At 35.5% G+C, this 20,339-nt stretch overlaps 1 protein-coding gene across 1 annotated transcript in view; it reads left to right on the top strand.

The window, feature by feature from the left end:
* The window catches only part of LOC306879521 (P protein-like), a gene marked incomplete at both ends in the record, with an annotated part of 102,062 nt that overhangs the window by 22,403 nt on the left and 59,320 nt on the right, over window positions 1–20,339 (top strand). The window contains 3 exons of the mRNA XM_079432526.1: window positions 354–478; window positions 2,666–2,804; window positions 15,612–15,744. Coding sequence (XP_079288652.1) covers window positions 354–478; window positions 2,666–2,804; window positions 15,612–15,744 — 397 coding nt within the window. The remainder of the gene's footprint in view (window positions 1–353; window positions 479–2,665; window positions 2,805–15,611; window positions 15,745–20,339) is intronic.

Genomic DNA, 20,339 nt, shown 5'->3' on the forward strand with positions numbered 1-20,339 from the left:
GGCATGAACATTCTTTTAGTGCTAAACCCTGAATGAGTAAAAACACTATATATCCGTGTCAGTTTTTAGACTGAATTCCTCATTAAAGTTCACTTTTGAACATTGTGTTCTGAGACCCTCTCAGAGGACTGCTCTTGATTCTCTGTCTTTGAGGCACTGTTAAATCTCTCCCTCCATTCCACTGGAGAATGTTTTGAACACATGATTTTGTTCATAAACAAAGGCAAGCGATTTTTGGGTTTAATTTATTTTTGACCCAGTTAGTTTTCATTAATGTGAAGTTACGAGAAAAATCTAACTTTGTAAACCAATAATGAAGTATTCCCAACAGTGTTCTGTATGTCTTCACACAGGCGTATCAGTTATCGCGAGGAAGAGTGTGGCCCATGATTATCATTCTGTGCCTAATTGCAGCCGTTCTGTCAGCCTTTCTTGATAATGTAACAACCATGATGCTCTTCACCCCTGTTACAATCAGGTAATCTCTTTTGACTACTTTTTTTAACCCTGTTTAGTAATACAAGTTTATGTGACAAGTAATCACACTGGAATAAACATTAAAATACTATGTTCTGAGGTTGAAGCCACAATATTTATACAATCTACATGTGAGACTCCTCAGAAAACCTCCAGAATGCCTTTCCCCATAGATATTCATGGTAAGTGCTTTGCAGTAAAACTTGACTTTCTTTTATTTTTATGAACTGACGGACAAATCTATTTCTTTGGTAAGTGACAGCATGCCACAGATGCTATCAATAGAGCTTAACTTGCATTGAACTTCATGAACATTTCTTTAATAGGTCTTTGTAAAGAAGTTTGTTCAGCTGAACAACTACAACAACAACAAAAAAATTATTAAAGAAATTAAAAAAAATTTTTTTCAAAAAGCCTCTGGACTCTGGACAAGAATTTCTCTGTCAGTCTGTGCTTAGATTTATATGAGGATCCATGAACGTCCCACCTCATTGCTCTTTTCAGCTCCATTTGAGCTCATTTTCTTCCATCTTTTCACCGTTGCACGTTGTCTCTCAGTGTGATTCATTGGTGCCTGTGCGCACATTATATTTGTGTTCTCAAGTCTTTTATATGTTTTGTATCCTGATGTACAGAATCATTTATATATAATTTATTTAGCAATATTTAGGACACCCTGTTCTTTCAAAGGACATGTGCTATGAAGCAATTAGGCAACATGTAATATACTGTTTCATGTCTCATCCCTGCAAAAAAAAAAAAAAAAAACCCTTAAGGCCAGCAAAGCATATATCTTTTTTTTTTTTTTTCGCAAGGATACTTTTATTTGTATTTTCATTCTTCTGCAAAATTCATCTGTCAAATTCTTATCATCTTAAGTAGACATTAAAAAAATCTCTTGTGTAGTAGGATAAAATAAATCTATATTTCACACAGCCATTAAAATATTAGGCGCTGCCTCAGCGTTTTCATGACACTGCTGGTGAGAAATGACTCCTTTTTTTGATTATGCATCACCAATTGCATCTTCAAACACCTTCGGGGCTTCCAGGTTCAGAGACACAGTACACACACACACACACACACACACACACACACACACACACACACTCGTTAAAGAACAAATTTGAGAATTTAGAGAGTTCAGCTTTTCATTAACAGGCAATGTGCTTGTACAAGAGTTTTTTTAATGTCAATTTAGCAGGAAAACTGATTTGCTTGAAATTCAGTGTTAATAACTAAAGTTGAGCACAAACCTGGATTTTTTTTGCATCTTTGCTTAAAGTTTTGCTGCTGAAGAATCATGTCCTCCCCTCACCATATTTTATGGTAAAACATATGAGTCTGTCTAAAACTTCAGGATATTGTGGTGGTTGCCATGTTGTTGTAATGTGGTTGTTAGCCCTAGTGAAAAACAAGTAAACTAAAATGTATCTGAAATGCATTTATTTCATGCTAAGTATACTACAAATGCATTTACATATTTATGTACTTAATAAAATTACACCGCAACTGTTCTTTTAGTTTGCTAAACTGATATACTTAAAGTCTGCAAAATTGGAACAATTAATTTTGAACTTAATGCACTTTTTATTGTGCGGAAGTAGTTCTGAAGTCCAACTAAAGATACACTGATGTATATTTGATTGTGCTAAAGTGGAACTATTGCAAGAATACTTCAGGTACACTTTAAATATCTTGCATTTAAAGACCAATACATTATATATTATTCAATATACTGTATATTAATATATTATTCAAAGATCATGCAATCCACATCAATAGTGACATTAAAACACATTTTAGGCTTAATATTAAAAATAAATGTGCATTGTGCTCAAGTAGTACTCCAAATAAAGTTGATTATAACTTTTATAGTCTATCAGTAAGTCTCGAGTGATATGTAATTAAATATGTTAATAGATTTTAACTATACTTAGTTTGAAATAAATGTATTTTTACTAGAGGGAAGGTGTTCTGTGTGTATTTTTTGCATGTTTTCTGTTCTACCAGACAAAAAATCATGAAAGTATGATGGATTAGAACGATAATAGCACACCTTTTCTCAAAAAATGACTAGTGAGCATTTAACTTTCTTGGAGACCACTCAATGTAACATGTTTGCATTGCATTGATGTTCCAGGAGCATTAGTCCTAATCAGGTTTTGTGATGTCTTCTGTACATTAGGTTATGTGAAGTGCTCAATCTGGACCCCAGGCATGTCCTGATTGCCGAAGTCATCTTCACCAACATCGGAGGAGCTGCTACTGCTGTTGGAGATCCACCCAATGTCATCATCGTATCCAACCAGGATCTGCGTAAAAAAGTATGTAATTAATTCCCACTGTTCTTATTTGATGCTGGGTTATTCACGGGTGAAAGGATATTGTGCTGCTGTCATGTGCCTGTTGAAAATGTCTTGGGGAACTTGTTGGACAAATTATACATGACTGCACAAGTAAACAAAACCACACAGACACAAGCATGTGGCCGAGCATTTTTCTGGCATAGAATGATAGCCTTGTGCCAAAACACGCTGTCACTATCAACTCAAGGCTAAAACACCATGGCATCCTGTCTTACACCTCAGACTATTAATTATGCAGGAATACTTCTTGCCAGCTTTAGTTACACTCTGCCAAATTCTCTCTCTTTGTCTCTCTCTCGCTCTCTTTCTCTTAGCAGAGTTGAAATCTTTTAACTTCAGGAAAAAAAATAAACTGCAAACCTGTTACAGTCATTGTGTACAAACCCTGAGACCAACAATTTTCAACTAATTGTATGTAAGATGTTTGGCTGCAATAGACTTGTTACTCACAGTGTCTCCCCTGTTTCACATACTTTGTGAAAACGGCATGCAAGGTATTCACACATTGCACATAAATTAAATCGGACTAATTCAACATCATTTAGGCAGTTTTCTTTATCATATAACCATTTGAGTGTAAATATCTAACTATTTTTAGTAAATTAGATATTTAAAAAATTCTATAGGTTACACTTTATTTTAAGGTGTCCTTGTTCCATTGTAATTATACATTTAAGTACTGAGTAATATTAATTAACTACATGTACTTAATATATGGTTAGGATTAGGGTTTGGCTTAAGGTTACTGGCATGTAATTATGAATAATTTATTGTTAGGGTTATTGTAATAGTAAGTACATGCAATATGTGTAACAAGGACACCTTAAAATAAAGTTTTACCATTCAATATATTTAATATATAATGCAAATTCATCTTTACCTTTGTTTATTTTGGGCTTTCTCTTGTTTGGCAAATTAATCACACTTAAAATGCAAGTGTAGGAAGGCAGAGAGAGAGAGATAGTTTGTAACCATAAAAGCGAACAAAAATCTGCATTTCTTACAGACTGGGGTGTCGTTTTTCTGGAATCCAAAAAACTCCCACACTGGCGAGCTAACTTTTTTCAGATGCAAGTAGAATGTCTTTCTTTCATCTGTTTTCTCAGACATGTTTGTAGTAGTAGTAACTACACACGGTGTTGTTGTCTTTTTTCCCCACTCTGTGATGAGTGGCTACTAGTGTTGGGTTACAATACTGCCACCTACTATGTTGGAGTGTCAACCAGTTACTGACGCTGGATTATTTATTAGATTATGTATGTGCACTATTAACATGTCATCAGTATTTCATTTTTAAATGGTTATCATCGATATCAATATACTGTGACACCCCTACTTAAGTATGCACTGTGAAACAGGTCTTATTGTGTGTTACTTTATGCTGTTGAAGGTACAACGAAGCAATGCCTGTGGATGCAAGTGATTACAAAATATAAGGTCTGCAACATTGGCATGTACTTTCCTAACATAATCACAGAACAGTATAACAAAGACGTTCTTTTTTCGTGTGTACAACATCAGAGTCTATGAGCAAATTCTTTCTAACTCGCAGGAAAACACAATTTAATGTTTCACCCTGCCAATTGGACAAGGTCATGGGCAGGCTGAATAATCTCCAGGTTTATGATGTGACCTCAAAGCAAAGTCTTGTGTGGTTCTGTCTTCATTGAGGCTTGTGTAATATTGGTTTGATTGAAAAGGTGAGGGAACATTTTGTGATTTATTATTTACTTTAATGGAGGAGACGGAACAGTGTGATCCAGGTTTGTACTTGTGATTACAATGTTCATGTTCACATTCAGACAGAGATCAATGCATGACCAGTGTTTGGGAAGGTTACATTGGAAATGTAATAGGTCACAGATTACAAGTTACCCCACTTAAAATGTAATAAGTATTGTAACTTTTCAGTTACTTTATTAAAGTAATGTAACTGATTACATTTGATTACTCTTTGATTACTTTTCTAAATTTCTAATGTTTTCAACTGTTAATCATTTTCAAGCATGTTAACCAGGCAGGGTTAACCTTACAGTAGTGCTCAACACTGATTACTGTCAGACTTTTAAAATCTTTCATCACTGAAATTACGATTATAATATTTTAATTTTAAAGGAGACATTGGATGAAAAATATCTTCATTTGCATATAAATGTGTCTTAGCAGTTTGTGGGCACAACCACCATACAATGATAGAAATTCACTCCTTTTTTAATCCCCCAAAAACCTAAACAGTCTCAATTATCAAGCCATTTTGATTTTGGAGTGAATAACCAGCGCTCGCTCCACCCTCAATACCACGACTGAGGTGAGACCCTTGAGCAAGGCACCAAACCCCCAACTGCTCCCCGGGCGCCGCAGCAATATGGTTGCCCATGGTGTTCACGGTGTGTGTGTTCACTACTGTGTGTGTGTGCACTTGGATGGGTTAAGTGCAGAGCACAAATTCCGAGTATAGGTCTCCATACTTGGCCACACGTCATTTCACTTCACTTTCACTAAATTTGTTTATGCCCTGCTGTGCAAATCATTTTACTCCAGACTGTTTCTGAATGAGGGACAATTCAAGGCAGGTTTTAAAAAAAAGTTAAAACTCAATGATGTATCACTTCCACAGAAGAGAGGGGCGGGGTGAGCAGTGCTCATTAGCATGTAAAGAGATATGCACCGAAACAAGTCACTGTGAACAGAGCTGTTTTTGACAAGGTAAAAAGGGTGTTGTTTTACACGACCACTGAGACCATTTCAAGAAGACCCTAATGAATCATACCACCTTGTGGAAAATGGGCATCCGATGTCCCCTTTGAAGCACAGCCACCACAAAATCAGACTTACTTTAAAATCATGCTGAGGTTTAATACAGATTTGAAATCATAACAAGAAATAATTTATAGCTATGATACTGTTTTTGAAATCAAATCTTTGCATAGCTATGACAGGAAACACTGGATCTAACAATGCCTTAGAAAAAAAGAGTTAATCTTAAAAAATAAAGCATATACATAAACCCATATAGGAAATATAAGAGTTATTGGATAAGCATGTTATAAACTTCTGAAACATTTGTGTTTCATACTTTAGAGCAGTCACTGCAATTTATGAAAGAAATCAATTAAGTCTATGTGGGAGTGTGTGTGAAAATCAGATGTAACCCCCTTTGTAATCCTTAACATTTTCATAAGTAACTGTAATTTAATTACACATTTTTTCTCAGTATCTGTAACTGATTACAGTTACTTTTATTTTATAATTAAATTACGTAATTCCATTACATGTAACTAGTTACTCCCCAATACTGTGCATGACCTCATCGGTGGTATGGCTAAATTCACGGTATATGTCTTTGGAGTTTATTCTCTCTGTTTGTTTGACAGTATTTGAGTGTCCGCCAGTTTGTCTTTTTGTAGTCGTGTTTGTTATTTTATAGCTCTTATTTAGGGTTATGGATATGAATGCAGTTTGAACGGCTAACCCTTTGAGTGCACTTTTTAACCCAACTCAAGTATACGTTGCGTTCTCAACATTGCCGCAAGCTGGCATTAGCATAATCTGTCTGCCTCTACAGCTAGTTTTCTTTCTTAAATCAGAGGAGGGGCAGTTTGAAGAGAATGTTGCTGAGCAAGTTAGATCTCATAAGTATGTTTACCTGAATAATAACTAATCAGATTCAATAGCAAAGACATTTGAAGCTAGCTCTATCATCCCATGAGATTTGTTATTGTCTCCATAGCGTAAGAACACACATTTAATATGTTCAACAGGACTGCTTGCAATGCTTTAGCTGAGCATTTGCATAAAGAATACTTCTGGCCTAAATCGTGCAGCTTGTTGAGGTGTGCTAATACCTAATGATTTACAATACAACAGACAATGAAAAATCCCTTAGATGTGCATTGAAATTGCATTGGCACTAGACTGAGAAAATGGAACATTATACAGACTTGCTCTACATCTGAATATGCGTACTTCCATACTATATAGGCAGTGATGGGTAGATTACTTTCAAATTGTAGTCCATTACTGATTACAGATTACATGATGAAAACTGTAGTTAGTAATGCTATCTACTGTAGGTTACTCATTTTAGATAATATAATGTGACTACTTTTTAGATTACATTTGATCTAACTTGTTTTAAACTTACCATTAAACATACCATATTGGTATAAAAAGAGAAGAGAAAGAAAATAATATTTTGTATTTAAACACCGTAAAATGCATTAAACATTACGTTACACCATGGTTTCCCAAACTGGGCTTAATGCAATAACTGCAGTGGGTTTGTGAGTTGATAAAAAAGCTAAAATAAAAATAATTTAAACACTTGGACACTAAAAGTAGAAATATTCTATTTGTTTACCTGCATGTCATTGTGTACATTAACCAATATCAGAGAACTGTTTGGGAATCCCTGCATTTCATGAACGAACATTAATAAAAATGAAAACAACAAAGACATTACACAAATATTTTTGTCCAGACTTTCAGAATCAACAGTTACTGAAGGCCATTGGATATGATGATGACATAACATCACCAGTGTTTAGTAGCTTGCATAATTATTTGTTTCATGTATGGTCTAATTGCTTAAGAGGTGCAGTTTTTCCCTCAAATTCAGAAGCATAGTGTGCACATTTATATACATGCCATTTCTGAATATAGTCAGAGCTAAATGGTATGAAACACAGTAGAATTTTTAGAAAGGAAAAATTAAGAGAGAAAAAAGAAGAATTAGGGAGAACCAGTAAATTATGAATAATTTATGATGGCAAGTTCTTCTTCCATAAAAGCATGTATGCTAGTGTACGTGTTGGTGTATATGGTCAAAGTGTGTGTCAGTAAGTATGCGTAAGTGTCCAGCTAAAGCCCTGAATGAGACACAGAGGACGAGATAGAGCTCTTTCATCTCCAGCTCCGGATGCTGATTAAAGATGCTCTCTTTGGAGCCACTCTACCCTGCAGCTCTTCTGTCACACACTACCACAGACACAATGACTAAGACAAAAAACCCTATGTGTGTGTGTGTGAGTATCAGTGCAAAAAAGAAAGGGAGCGGAAAAAGGTTGGCTATAGAAGTATAAGAGATCCATCTTTTTCTGACAGTCTATTTAACAGGCTACACGCCAAAAGAACAACTATGTGCCTAAAAACCTCAATCTATAAGAGCCATAAATTTTGATGTCATATAAACATCTTGTCAGCGATTTCCAACAAATCACACTTTCTGACAGAGATGGATGAATTAGTGTGTGAAGCACATTAAATAAGCTGTTTTAATCAAGTGCCGCTTTACGTTTTAAGTGTGTTTTAAAGAGAGAATTTCAAGGGTGACTTGAAGGGTCATGCAGAGGTAAAGAGAGGAGTTTTGTAATACGCATTATTTTTTATGCTTTTATTAGGTGGGAATATAGGTCCTTTGGGTGGCCTGAACACTGTTTAGATCAGAAGTCATCATAGCAAAAGATTAACAGTTAGTTAGGGCTCATTTTCACCTGAATCAAACATTTCACAAGGGTCGACACAATATTTTACTTTTAAATTAGCACATAAATTCTGTCAATGAAATGTTGTCAAAATTATTTTTGTCAGAATTATTGTGAAAAACTAGTTAGAAAACACATTTTGGAGACTCCGATTTCTGAGGTCTAACTCCATTGAAAAGTTTTCCGCTGTCTGGGGATAATTTCTTGGATATTTAGACAAACTAGCTGCCCAACCAACGTCTTAATGTTTCCTGTGTGGGTTGAGTTGTACATTACCCCCGTGCATTCCTGATGATTGACTGTTTTGCAGCTCTTTAGTTACTGAACCTGTATTTATTTAGGTCTGAGGTATTGCACATAGGTGTATTTTTATTCCTTATTTTTATTTAAATTTTTTTGTTTTTATTTATGTATTTTATATATTTATTTATTTATTTTTGATTTTTTTTCTTTGTGAGTGCATGTGAAGTTTGAGACAGTGTTGTTTGTTTGTTCTGTGTTGTACTCTGGAAAATCCTTTTTAAAAAAAAAGAAAACGCATTTTGGAAAGGAGACCTTAGAACTTTCAAACTGTAATTAAAAAAATTATAATTCAATCTTTTCATATTTTATGGCTTTTTAGCCATGTCAAACTGCAGCTGCCTTGGCATTTCAGTGTTGTCTTCTGATATTTCATAGTTTAATAATATTAAATTATTTGGGGAATTAGTAAGCAGTAAGCTGGCCATTTTCAATTGTCTTGCACTCTTTACATTTCACAAAGATTTGTAGAAATCTGGTAAATGAAAGATACAAAATTCATGATACACCAAAATTACATTCATTTAATTAGTAAAAGGTATGAAAGGGAAAGGGATTTTATTAGTAAAAAAAATTATGAAAACCACCTGATATTTCACAAACTTGAAAAAAAAGTTTCACTTTGTCATTAACAGATCTAGTGCAAAAAAATTGATGGAAAGTGGACTTAGAACATTTATTATTGTATGTAATAGTTAAAGAACAGTGTATTCACTGTCAATTCATGTTTGTTAATAAACTAATGTTATTTGGTAACACTTTAGTATAGGGACCAATTCTCACTATTAACAAGTTGCTTATTAGCATGCCTATTATAACATATAACATAATGCCTATTATAACATAATTAACATATTGGCTGTTTATTAGTACTTACAGAGCATGACCATAATCCCACCCAGTACCTAAATTTAACAAATACCTAACTATTAATAAGCAGAAAATTAGGAGTTTGAGGCAAAAGTTTTAGTTATGTTAATTTACACTTTATTAAATTTCTGTAGCCTATTTTGAAAATGTAGTTAATATTTGTACCGTTAATGATTTATCTTATCCACCCGTGACCCAAATAATCAGAATCCATTTATTTATTACCCGACCCACCCAACCCGCAGATATAACTGCCATCCGCGCATCACTACTGTACACAAAGCAGAACGCTGCTTTATCAGACATTACATGCAAGATTAAATGAAAATGACATCCAAAATTTTCTGAAGACAGTCTGTTTCTTTCAGAAATACAGTGATATGAAAACACTGGAGTGTCTATTTACACTTAGTGCAAATAGCCCGCCTTGTTGGCAGAGGCTATTTACACTAACTCCGCCCAGCAACATGTGATTGGGATAGTCAAGATTATAAAAAACTGCTATGAATCATCAGCTCCAATGGTGCAGATGGTAAAATGCATGTTGTGGTCTTTTTGACGCGATCGACCCGGGTTCGAATCCGCCTTTTGCCGAACTTTTTTTTTTCTCCCTTTTCAAATCTCGTATCACAGCGTAAAGACATTTATTTTCAATAAAAATTAAGGAAATAACCAAAATGTTGAAAATAAAGTATCTGGTAGGGTTAGGGTAGGTGTAGGGTATAATTTACACTCAATACGTTAGTATTGCATGCTGTTTTATTATGCAATACAATACTGAAGTGCAGATAATTGCCACTACTGAAACAAGTAGTATCAATAGGAAATCCTGCTATTTTAACATAGTGTAAATAGAATCTATAGCTATTTGCACTTAGTGTGAATAGCATATCGTTAAAAAATACTGCTATTTTCACTTAGTGCAAATAGCCGCTGCCTAAAAACACCAGCACCGGGTTTCGGTTTTGAAACGTGCAGTGCTCAACCAAGCGTTCTCCCCACCCGCCAACCATTCGAATTTCCGTAGGCGGGATTTATTTTATTTTAATGATATTCTAATGGACCGCTTTGTGATATCACAAATACAGGAAAACAACGCTGTAGTCCAAACGAGCCATTCGTTGTAGTTCTTGAAAAGGGAATTTTTTTATAAACTAAATATCCTTTGGAGTGGACTTTGTAACTTTGTAGATCTTTTTATGCCCAAACATACACACTTCACACTGACTAAAGTTCAAAAAGTGAAAAAGCATAATAGGATCCCTTTAACTAATGTTAACTAACTGAACCTTATAGTAAAGTCTAACTGTATTCTTTGTAAAAAAAAAAAAAAAAGGGTCATTAAACCCATTAAAACGCATCGACGAGCGCGACTTAAATATTTAATGAGAAGTTCGATATAGTTGACATCACAGTTTTTAATTTAGTTATTCCTCACACTCTTCCATCTGCGACAGAAAGGTGCCTGGTATAAATTGTTGTTTCTTCAGCTGGCTTTCAGAGCTGAAATTGCTGTGGGGTTTGAGTTAATTTGTGGCTCAGTAGAAACATCGGCCTTGCCTGTCAAACCGGCTGTTGCACAGGATAATGCAGCAGTAATCATGCTCAAGTTATATTTTCCACATCAAGATCACTTCCTGCTGGGCTACAATTGACAGTGGGAAGTTTCTGAAAAACCCAATATCCATAAACTTGCATTTCTGACAGGCCTAAATCTCTGGAGGGTGGAACCCATCAAACGTACTGAAGCCCCCCTGCTCTAAATTTACTTCTTTATAAACAATTTTTGCTCAGTGTTAAAATGCTGTTCAGTGATAAATATGCTCCTGTAGCAGATACACAGAGGAGTGTGTGAAGTGCTGGACAGATTCATCCATTCTGTTCCGCAGGGAGAGATTGCATCTGCTGTAATTATTGACATGGATGCAGTGGTTTGTGTTATCTCTGTGTTACACGGGCCAGATTTGTTTATATTTGAGAGGGCTTCTGTTTGTGTTGACAACATGCAGATGATGAATGGAGATACAACTTCATGTGCAAAAAATGACACACACTCACATATGCAGTTCAATACTTGCTCATTTGTTGATCGCTGTGTGCATTGATTTGGTACCTATTTAGCTGGGTCTTAAAGTTAGTCACATAAAATACCACTTTTATAGCATTACTATGAGATTCCCTGTATTATGAAACACTTTTCTGCTTTACGTATGTCTATGCGTGTGTCTGAGGACTCGGGTTCCTGATGCAATAGAGGTAGGAGTCGATGAAACTCTGGGCTCTCTGTGAATGACTGATCCATAACTATTTTTAAACTGGCTCAAACAGAGAAATTTAAATATTTCCATTTTAGACAGAAATGGTGATAACTTTGACAGAATTGCCTGTACATCCCTTTATGAAAAGTAATTCTCCCTGATCCTAACTGATAATTCTGTTCTTTCTGCTTCAGTTGTTTGCTCTTTTCTCCTCGTACAATCATGCAGTCTATTTTTTTGTATTCATGTATGTAATTTTTTGTTTCTTTTATTGTACAGTTTGCCTTTTAAATAAAATAATAATAATAAAAAAACATTGTTCACAAAAAAACAAAAAAAGCTGGTTCAAACAGATGCTTTTACGGTGTGTGTGCGCATATAAGGTGGTGTAATAGTTTACTGATCATTTGTATAAGCCTAAAAGTTCTTTAGGCGATTTTTCTAAAAATATAAATGTATTTCTGTACCTGACATTGATATTAGAGTATTGAGGTATCACATCCATTTTATTGTATTTTATTTTATTTTTAAATTTTAACACCAAAAATATTGCTTGCAGACTTTAAACTAGCTTGAAACATTCTGGGTATACTGTTGCTTTCTGCTCTATATGTAAATGAGTATTTGCATTTTTGTGTGACTCATGTCTGTTTGCTTGTTTAAAGCCGAGGATTTAATTTGAGTCTAGTGAAGCCACCACCTTCTCCTGCAGTCACTTAATCCGTTTATTAAGCTCCAATCATCCTCAAGATCTTTAGAGCCTCTGGATTCTGAATGGAAACTCTGACATACAAATAGATGGATGACATGGCGCCATACAGCTTAATAATAAGCACTGTGTTTTACTAATCCACAACTTCAAAAGATTTTATACACTACTTTGATTTACAAAAAGCAAATAATGTAATCTCTAAATTGGTTTTGAAAGAAGTCTTTTATGCTCACCAAGGCTGCATTTATTTAAAGAAATATATTGTAAAATATTATTGCAATTTAAAATAATTGTTTTCTATTTTAGTATATTTTAAAATAAAATGTATTCCTGTCATGGCAAAGCAGAATATTCAAGCAATTTTACTCCAGTATTCAATATCAAAATGTGTGCTATCACCTTTTTTTCATAAACAAAAGTCACAATTTGAATGACCAAATTCTCACTTTTTTATTAGGTTTTTCATAGTTTTATCAAATGATTGTTAGAGAGAGAATAAGTGGTAGATGGTAGAAAATTGTCAGAATAATTTATGATTTTATTAATTTCCCTGACTTATACAGGCCTAGAAATCACAATTTTTAAAACCTTCAAAGTTACCAGGTTTTCCATGATCGTGCGAACCCTGTCCATCCCAGATTTCTCCGGCAGCAGTCAGTCATGACGGAACATCTTGTACTTGTGGCCTCTTTGTTTATTTGTTTGTGTTTCTCTGTTTGTTTGGGGTGTGTGAGTCGAAATGGGCCCCCCTTCGGTCTCGACAGGATCACTACAGCAGGGATGTTGCCATTTGGTCAGTCAAGCATCCATCTGTGGAGCTCTCTGTAGATCAGACATTTGAGCCTGGGTGGAAGAAGTGTTTCAGGGTCGCTGAGGAGACATCTCATGTACCCTGTGCTCTCTTTGGCATCTGCTGGGCCGTCAGTCACACTCCCAGAAATCTCAGCTGCCAATCAATGCTTCTCCAGGCCCCAGGCAGGCTTTGGCGGACTCTGGTTTGACAGTGGCCCCTGACTGCTCACTAATCAGCTAGCGCCAACAGTGAAGGTCTTTTTGCATAGCGATTTCTCATTCCCTCTTCTCATTGCTTTTTGAAGTTACTTTCTTGGCTGATAAAAGTGGGACAGTGGCAACAGAAATGGAGTAAGGGGAGATCTTATTTACACCCTATGTCTAAGTCATTATCACAACATGCCTGCCTTCAGGACAAAACAAGAGAATCTACAAAGGAAAATCCCCAAACACTGCCTATTGTATGCAGCTGCATTACTGACAAAGTAATGAGGACTTATGCATCTACTCTGTATGATAGGGCATACAGCTCAACAGCGCAGGAAATCTGTGAGGAATAAAGCAGAGGACCGCTTTAATGAAATGTTATCGACAGATCCCCACTGACCCAGCTTGCCCCAATGAGTCCGTATAAGGCTATCTCTTATTTTCAGTAGGTTCAGATATTCAACTGAAGCTCTTGGCTTTTAGATGCACTGCACTATTCCTAAATTATTTTTAAATCAAATGATCCCAAAAAGCTTGTGATAGAATATGTTCAGTTAAGAAAGGCTGGTTCATTTTAAAGTAATATTAATATTTTATTTTCCTGAATCTTTCAATATATCAGTCTTTACTTGAACCTTAAAGTGATAGTTCACCCAAAAATGAAATGATTTTTTTCCCCTTGTCTTGCAGTGGTCCTTTCATTTGTCTTTTCAGTGTATTTCTCTCTTTCTAATGAGGTTAAATAATAATAACGATAAATGTTATTTCCGTTAAAACCCCATTACAATACTTACTTATAAATGGATGTGTGTTCTTCTGAATGACTCTCTCTCTCTCTCTCTCTCTCTCTCTCTCTCTCTCTCTCTCTCTCTCTCCCTCTCTCTCTCTCTCTCTCTTTTTCCTGATCTCCTGTAGAGGTCACTGTGTACCCGTCTTCACATCTCTTTGTCTCCATTCACATTTGTCTCATGTTGGCATCTGAGATTGGACATGTTGTTTGTTTTTGTTGTTGTTAGCTTACTCACATCTTAATGTTTTATTTTTCCAAATAATACAAGACTATGTTTATCCTTTCAATCGTGGTTTTGATTTATGGGTGGAGGATTTAGTACCTTGAGCTGCTTTAGGCAGGTTATACTGCCAAAAACCAGCATCATTTTGTTCTCCCCATTTTTACCAGTCCTTTGTTTCGTTTCTAAGAAGTACCTCTAAGTCCTGGATTTTTGCCAAGCCTGAGCAATGCGGGGAGCTGAACTACAACAGGGATGCAATTATCTTGTATCTTGCCGGTTCCTTTACAAAATAGATGTACACATTGTCACATTTTTATACTCCTTTTTCATTCTCAGGGTCCATTTCTGTATAGGTACAAAAATAAAGTCTTGGCTACAATAAAATATTTTTGCCATTATTATTGCCAAAGAAAAAAAGCACAGTTTATTTAACACCTCTTGACCTTTTGTTAAAATAATATTGGTGCTAAGTTGTCACAATGGTAGCCTGCCATAAAATAGCATGTTATAGACTTCACACTAAGCACAATTTAAACATTAAAGCAATTTGTGAAATGTAGAATTCTTTGTAGAATGTCTTTGTACTACTTATGTAAACATATGTCACCATGTAAACAAGCAAAGATACCTCATGGGTTATACACCAGCGAGATATTGGAAGATAAATTGTTGGATTAGATTTCAGGCCACACAGATCTATTTTACACATCTTTATCAGTGGTGCCATTTGAAAATGTGATGCCATCTGGTTCTGATGAGAGATGGGGTGGGCTGCACAGGCAAGAAAATATCATCTAAAGCTAGATGTTCAGCCGAGGGGGCTGTGTGCTCTTGATATGAATGAAAATTAATAAATAGTCAAGAGCATTTTAAGAGGATTTGTGCCACATGCAGGTGCTCATTTAAATCTTATATAAGTGTTTAAATACATCAAGATGCAAGCATTAAAATGCTGAATATGATTCTGTTGATGAAATGTAATCAAGGCCTCCATCCACATTACATAGAGAGCCAGTAAAGTGGATGTGATCTGTACTTAGTGCTTAGAATAGATTTCATGAAATACCGCAGCAAATTAATTGCACAATTTTTAAAAGAGTGAAAATTAACCCGCCCTCTTCTTCCTCTAGGGGATTGACTTTGCGGCCTTTACGGGTTACATGTTCCTGGGAATCTGTCTGGTGCTGCTGACCTCATTTCCTTTTTTGAGAATGCTGTACTGGAATAAGAAACTTTACAACAAGGAATCCAGCGAAATCGTGGGTGAGTATTCATTTATTCTGCTCTGTTCCTAGGCACCAGGTTTCCCAAAATCACACGGAACTACCCTCAAGTGTATGCAGAGCCACTCTGCTTTCCTTACTTTTTGATTCAAGCTCTTTTGTTCTGACATGTGCAATGAAAAATTAATTCATAATCGAATTGACCTAGATCTTAAAGAATGAGCATTCATTTCTAAAAACCATAAAGTGGTTGAGGGCACGCTTGACCTTCCCTTGTTGACAGCAGTTCTTCCTATATGAGTATGTGAATGAGTGTCATCCACCGTTCTATGCTATTTACACCAAATCTCATATCCTACCCAAAGCTCCTTACATTTAGCCTTTGAGCCCCAGTGACTGGGATAGGCACATCCTACCCTTTCATGAATGATTAGAACTTCAGCAATACATACATTTTTCATCCGCCCCTGCTAAATATGATTGATATTCAAACTATATTCATTAAGATGGGAATTAATTTTTGAAGCTATATAGTTTAGCTACTCTTTTTAAGGCATCATTTTGGTTCTGTTTACTTTCTGCATCGATCTCTTAGGATCTCCTCCCTTCTGCATGGATCCCTGTTCATTTTCTCTATATATTTCCGTGTCCTCTCTCTTCCACTAATTTCTCCCTCAATTCTTTCTGTCTCAAAAACATAGTATCACATTTTATACTTATTTTCATGACACTTTATAACAGTACACGTTTTCTGTAAAAACATCAGAAAATAGTTTAATGTAATTATTGCATTTAAGAACACTGAAAATTATATATATAAAAAGAATAAAAAGGAGTTAAATAAATCTTTTCTAATTATTTAAAATGCTTCTTAAAGAGAATTAATTAAAAATGTATGTTAAACAACATAATCATGGAAAAATGATGCAGATGTGTCCGCTAATGACAGGTTAGCTTGGAATAGCAAGGTTATTAATTGACAGAAAAAGGCTGAAACCGTCCTCTGGTGTGACATCTTTGTCCTGTGGTGTGACAGTACAGGTGTCACACCGGAGGACATTTTCTGTCACATCATAGGACGGTTTCAGCCTTTTTCTGTCAATTAATAACCTTATTATACCAAGCTAACCTGTCATTAGCGGTTTGCAAGACACATCTGCATAATTTTCCATGATTATGTTGTTTAACATACATTTTTAATTAAAAAACATAATTTAGAGGTGTCACACCAAAGGACAACAAAACGTAACACTTTTGTAGTAGTTCCCATGTGCACATGTCATGGGTTTGACAGGGGGCTTCAGTAGCACGATCATGAATGGGGTCTTTCAACTAATTAAAGTTTTCTCTGGAATTGACCGATTTAAAATCAGGATATGGTGCCACAACAGAGGACATGGTTTTCAGAGACAAAATGTATTAAGTTCCTACATTTTCAGAAATATATAGATGGAAAAAAATTATTGCCATTTACTAAACTAGACACTTGTACAATTATGCCGGGTGTATTTATTAACATTTTTATGCTTTTTCTTTTTAATTTATAAAAGTTGTAATTTACCGAACCATGCTTGGGACAGTCACACCATAGGACAATTTTGACATTTGACTCAAAAATAAAATAAAAATCGAATAACACTGCAGATTTTTAAACAACAGTTCCATGTAGGACGAAGAAATGTTTAACGATTTACATCATTTTAAATAACAACAATATTAATTATATTCATTTTTATCCTGTGGGACAGTGAAAATGCCATGTCACGTCAATAACCCATATATATATATATATATATATATATATATATATATATATATATATATATACATACATACAAACATAGTCATGGCCAAAAATATTGGCACCCTTGGTAAATATGATCAAACAAGGCTGTGAAAATTAATCTGCATTGTTAATCTTAATAAAATGTTATGAAACTGCCTGGAATAACGTGTGTCTATATATAATCCTAATGCACGGTGAGAAGGAGAAGGAGAGTTTGAGCGGCCAAAGACTCTCCAAGGACCACAGCTGGAGAATTGCAGAAAATAGTTGAGTTGATCTCGGGATCAGAAAACCTTAAAAAGAAATGGTCAAACAGCACCTACATCACCACATGTTGTTTGGCAGGGTTTCAAGAAAAATTATCTTAGCTCATCCAAAAACAAACTCCAGCATATTCAGTTGTCAAACACGACTGGAACTTCAAATGGGACTGGCTTCTATGGTCAGATGAAACAAAAAAAATAGCTTTTTAGTAGGAAACACTCAAGATGGGTTTGGTGAACACAGGATAAAAAGTACCCCATGTGTACAATGAAATACACTGCTGGATTTTTGATGTTGTGTGCCTATATTTCTGCTGGAGGTCCTGGACATCTTGTTTAGACGCATGGCATCATGGATTCTATCAAATACCAACAGATAAAAAAATCAACAAGTGACTGGCTCTGTTAGAAATCTTATAATGGGCCATGTTTGGATCTTCCAACCGGACAAAAATCCAAACACAAACCTCAAAAACAACACAAAATGGGTCACTGAGCACAAACCAAGCTTCTGCTATGGCCATTCCAGTCCTCTGACATGAACCCTGTAGAAAATGAATGAGGTGAACTGAAGAGGAGAAGCACCAACATGGAGCTGTGAATCTAAAGGGTCTGGAATGATTCTGGATGAAGGAATGGTCTCTGATCTCTTATCAGGTGTTCTCTAACCTCATCAGGCATTATAGGAGAAAATTTAGAGCTGTTAATCTGGAAAATGGAGGTTTCAAAAAGTATTGAATAAAAGGGTGCCGTTAATTGTGGCCAATGTGTATTTGAGAAAAACATTTATTTCAAAATGATATTTCACCCCATTTTAAATTATTGTTATCCAATGAAAGGTTATTTTTAAAATAAAAGATCAAAAGGATTAACAATGCAGATTAATTTTCACAGCCTTCTTTGATCATAATTACCAAGGGTGCCGATATTTTTGGCCATGACTGTATATTCTGTCTCAAAAACCTTGTATGTTTTTATTTGTATACACACACACATATACAGTGCCCTCCATAAGTATTGGAACAGTAAAGACAAAATTGCTCTGTTTGCTGTGGAGTCAAGACATTTGCAAATATGATTAAAAGTTGAATATGAGACAAAACTACAGAATGTCACATTCTATTATTAGCCATTTCAACACATATGTTTTACCAAATAAAAGAACAGCACTTTTAGAGTTCATCCCACTCATTGATGTGAGCATAAGTATTGGGACAGCTGAACATAAGGCAGATATAAAAGATTAAAAGCTATTATTTAGTTGCAGATCCCTTGCACACAATCACAGCAGTGAGTCTGTGACCCATAGACATCACCAGACTCTTGGTCTCATCCTTTGAAATGCTTTTCCCAGCCTTTAATGCAGCCAATTCCAATTGTTGTTTGATTTGGGAAGTTTCTGCCTTTACTCTCCTCTCCAGCTGGTGAAATTCATGTTCGGTTGGATTTTAATCTGGAGATTGACTTGGGAAATCTAAGACTTTCCATTTCTTTGCCCTTATAAGTTCCTTGACTGAATTGGCAGGGTGTTTTGGGTCATTGTCCTGATGCAATATGAAGTGCTTCCCAATGAATCTGGTGGCATTTTCTTGAATATTTTCTTGGCAAGATGGTTTTGTACCCTTCCAAATTCATTCTGCTACTGTCATCATACATTAAGTCATCAGTAAAGTTGAGAGGGCCTGTTGAAAGTTGAAATGGGTGATGTGTCAAAGAGTTGCATATTTATGACATTTTGAAGGAACATTTAGCCCAAGTGTGAAGCTAATACAGCTAGAAAGGCAGTTAAAGCCATCATAGACAGACAGATCAATACCACTCTCACCTAGGGAGTCATCGCTTCATCACCGCCTCCACTGAGAGCTCCTCCACATGCTCTGTTCTTTCCCTATTCTTTCACTCCACTGAGAGCTCAGGCATGCTCTGTTCTTTCCCTCTTCTTTCGCAGGCAGGATTTATATACTTTCTCATCATTTCTCCCATTATTGCTAGCCACTAAAATTAATGGACAAACAAATTTCCTCATCTTCACAGACTTCACACTGACAAAATTCTGTCTCACTCCCAATTCTGTCTCAAGTCATTCCAAAACCTGTATGAGTTTCTCTCTTTCTTTCTTTCTTTCTTTCTTAGTAAGTAAATTAATATTTAAATGTAGTGATAGCCTTTTTTTTCCTGAATTACACTCCCTTTTTGAGTGAATTATTCATTTATTACAATCACATTTTAATATATACATTTCAATTGCTTGGTTTGATCATTTTTAACCTCAATCAAATGTTTTTTTACGGTGGCCGAGAGAGCTCAACGCGCTGCAAATAGTAAAACACCTGCAAATTAACATAACTTCATCAATTTGACAACATACGCGCTGCACACGCACACAACACAAACAAATAAAGAAACAAGCTGCAAATACTCACAACTCAACCAAACAAAGAAACGCGCTGCAAATACAGTTCTTTATTTGTTTGTGTTGTGAGCATTTGCACCACCTGCTGTCAAATTGATGATGTTTTCTTGATTTGCTGGTGGTTTTTCTATTTGCATGTGTTTTCTGAAGTTGCAGCGCGTTGAGCTCTCTCG

Source organism: Barbus barbus (assembly GCF_936440315.1).
Source record: "Barbus barbus genome assembly, chromosome: 13".
Taxonomy (NCBI): domain Eukaryota; kingdom Metazoa; phylum Chordata; class Actinopteri; order Cypriniformes; family Cyprinidae; genus Barbus; species Barbus barbus.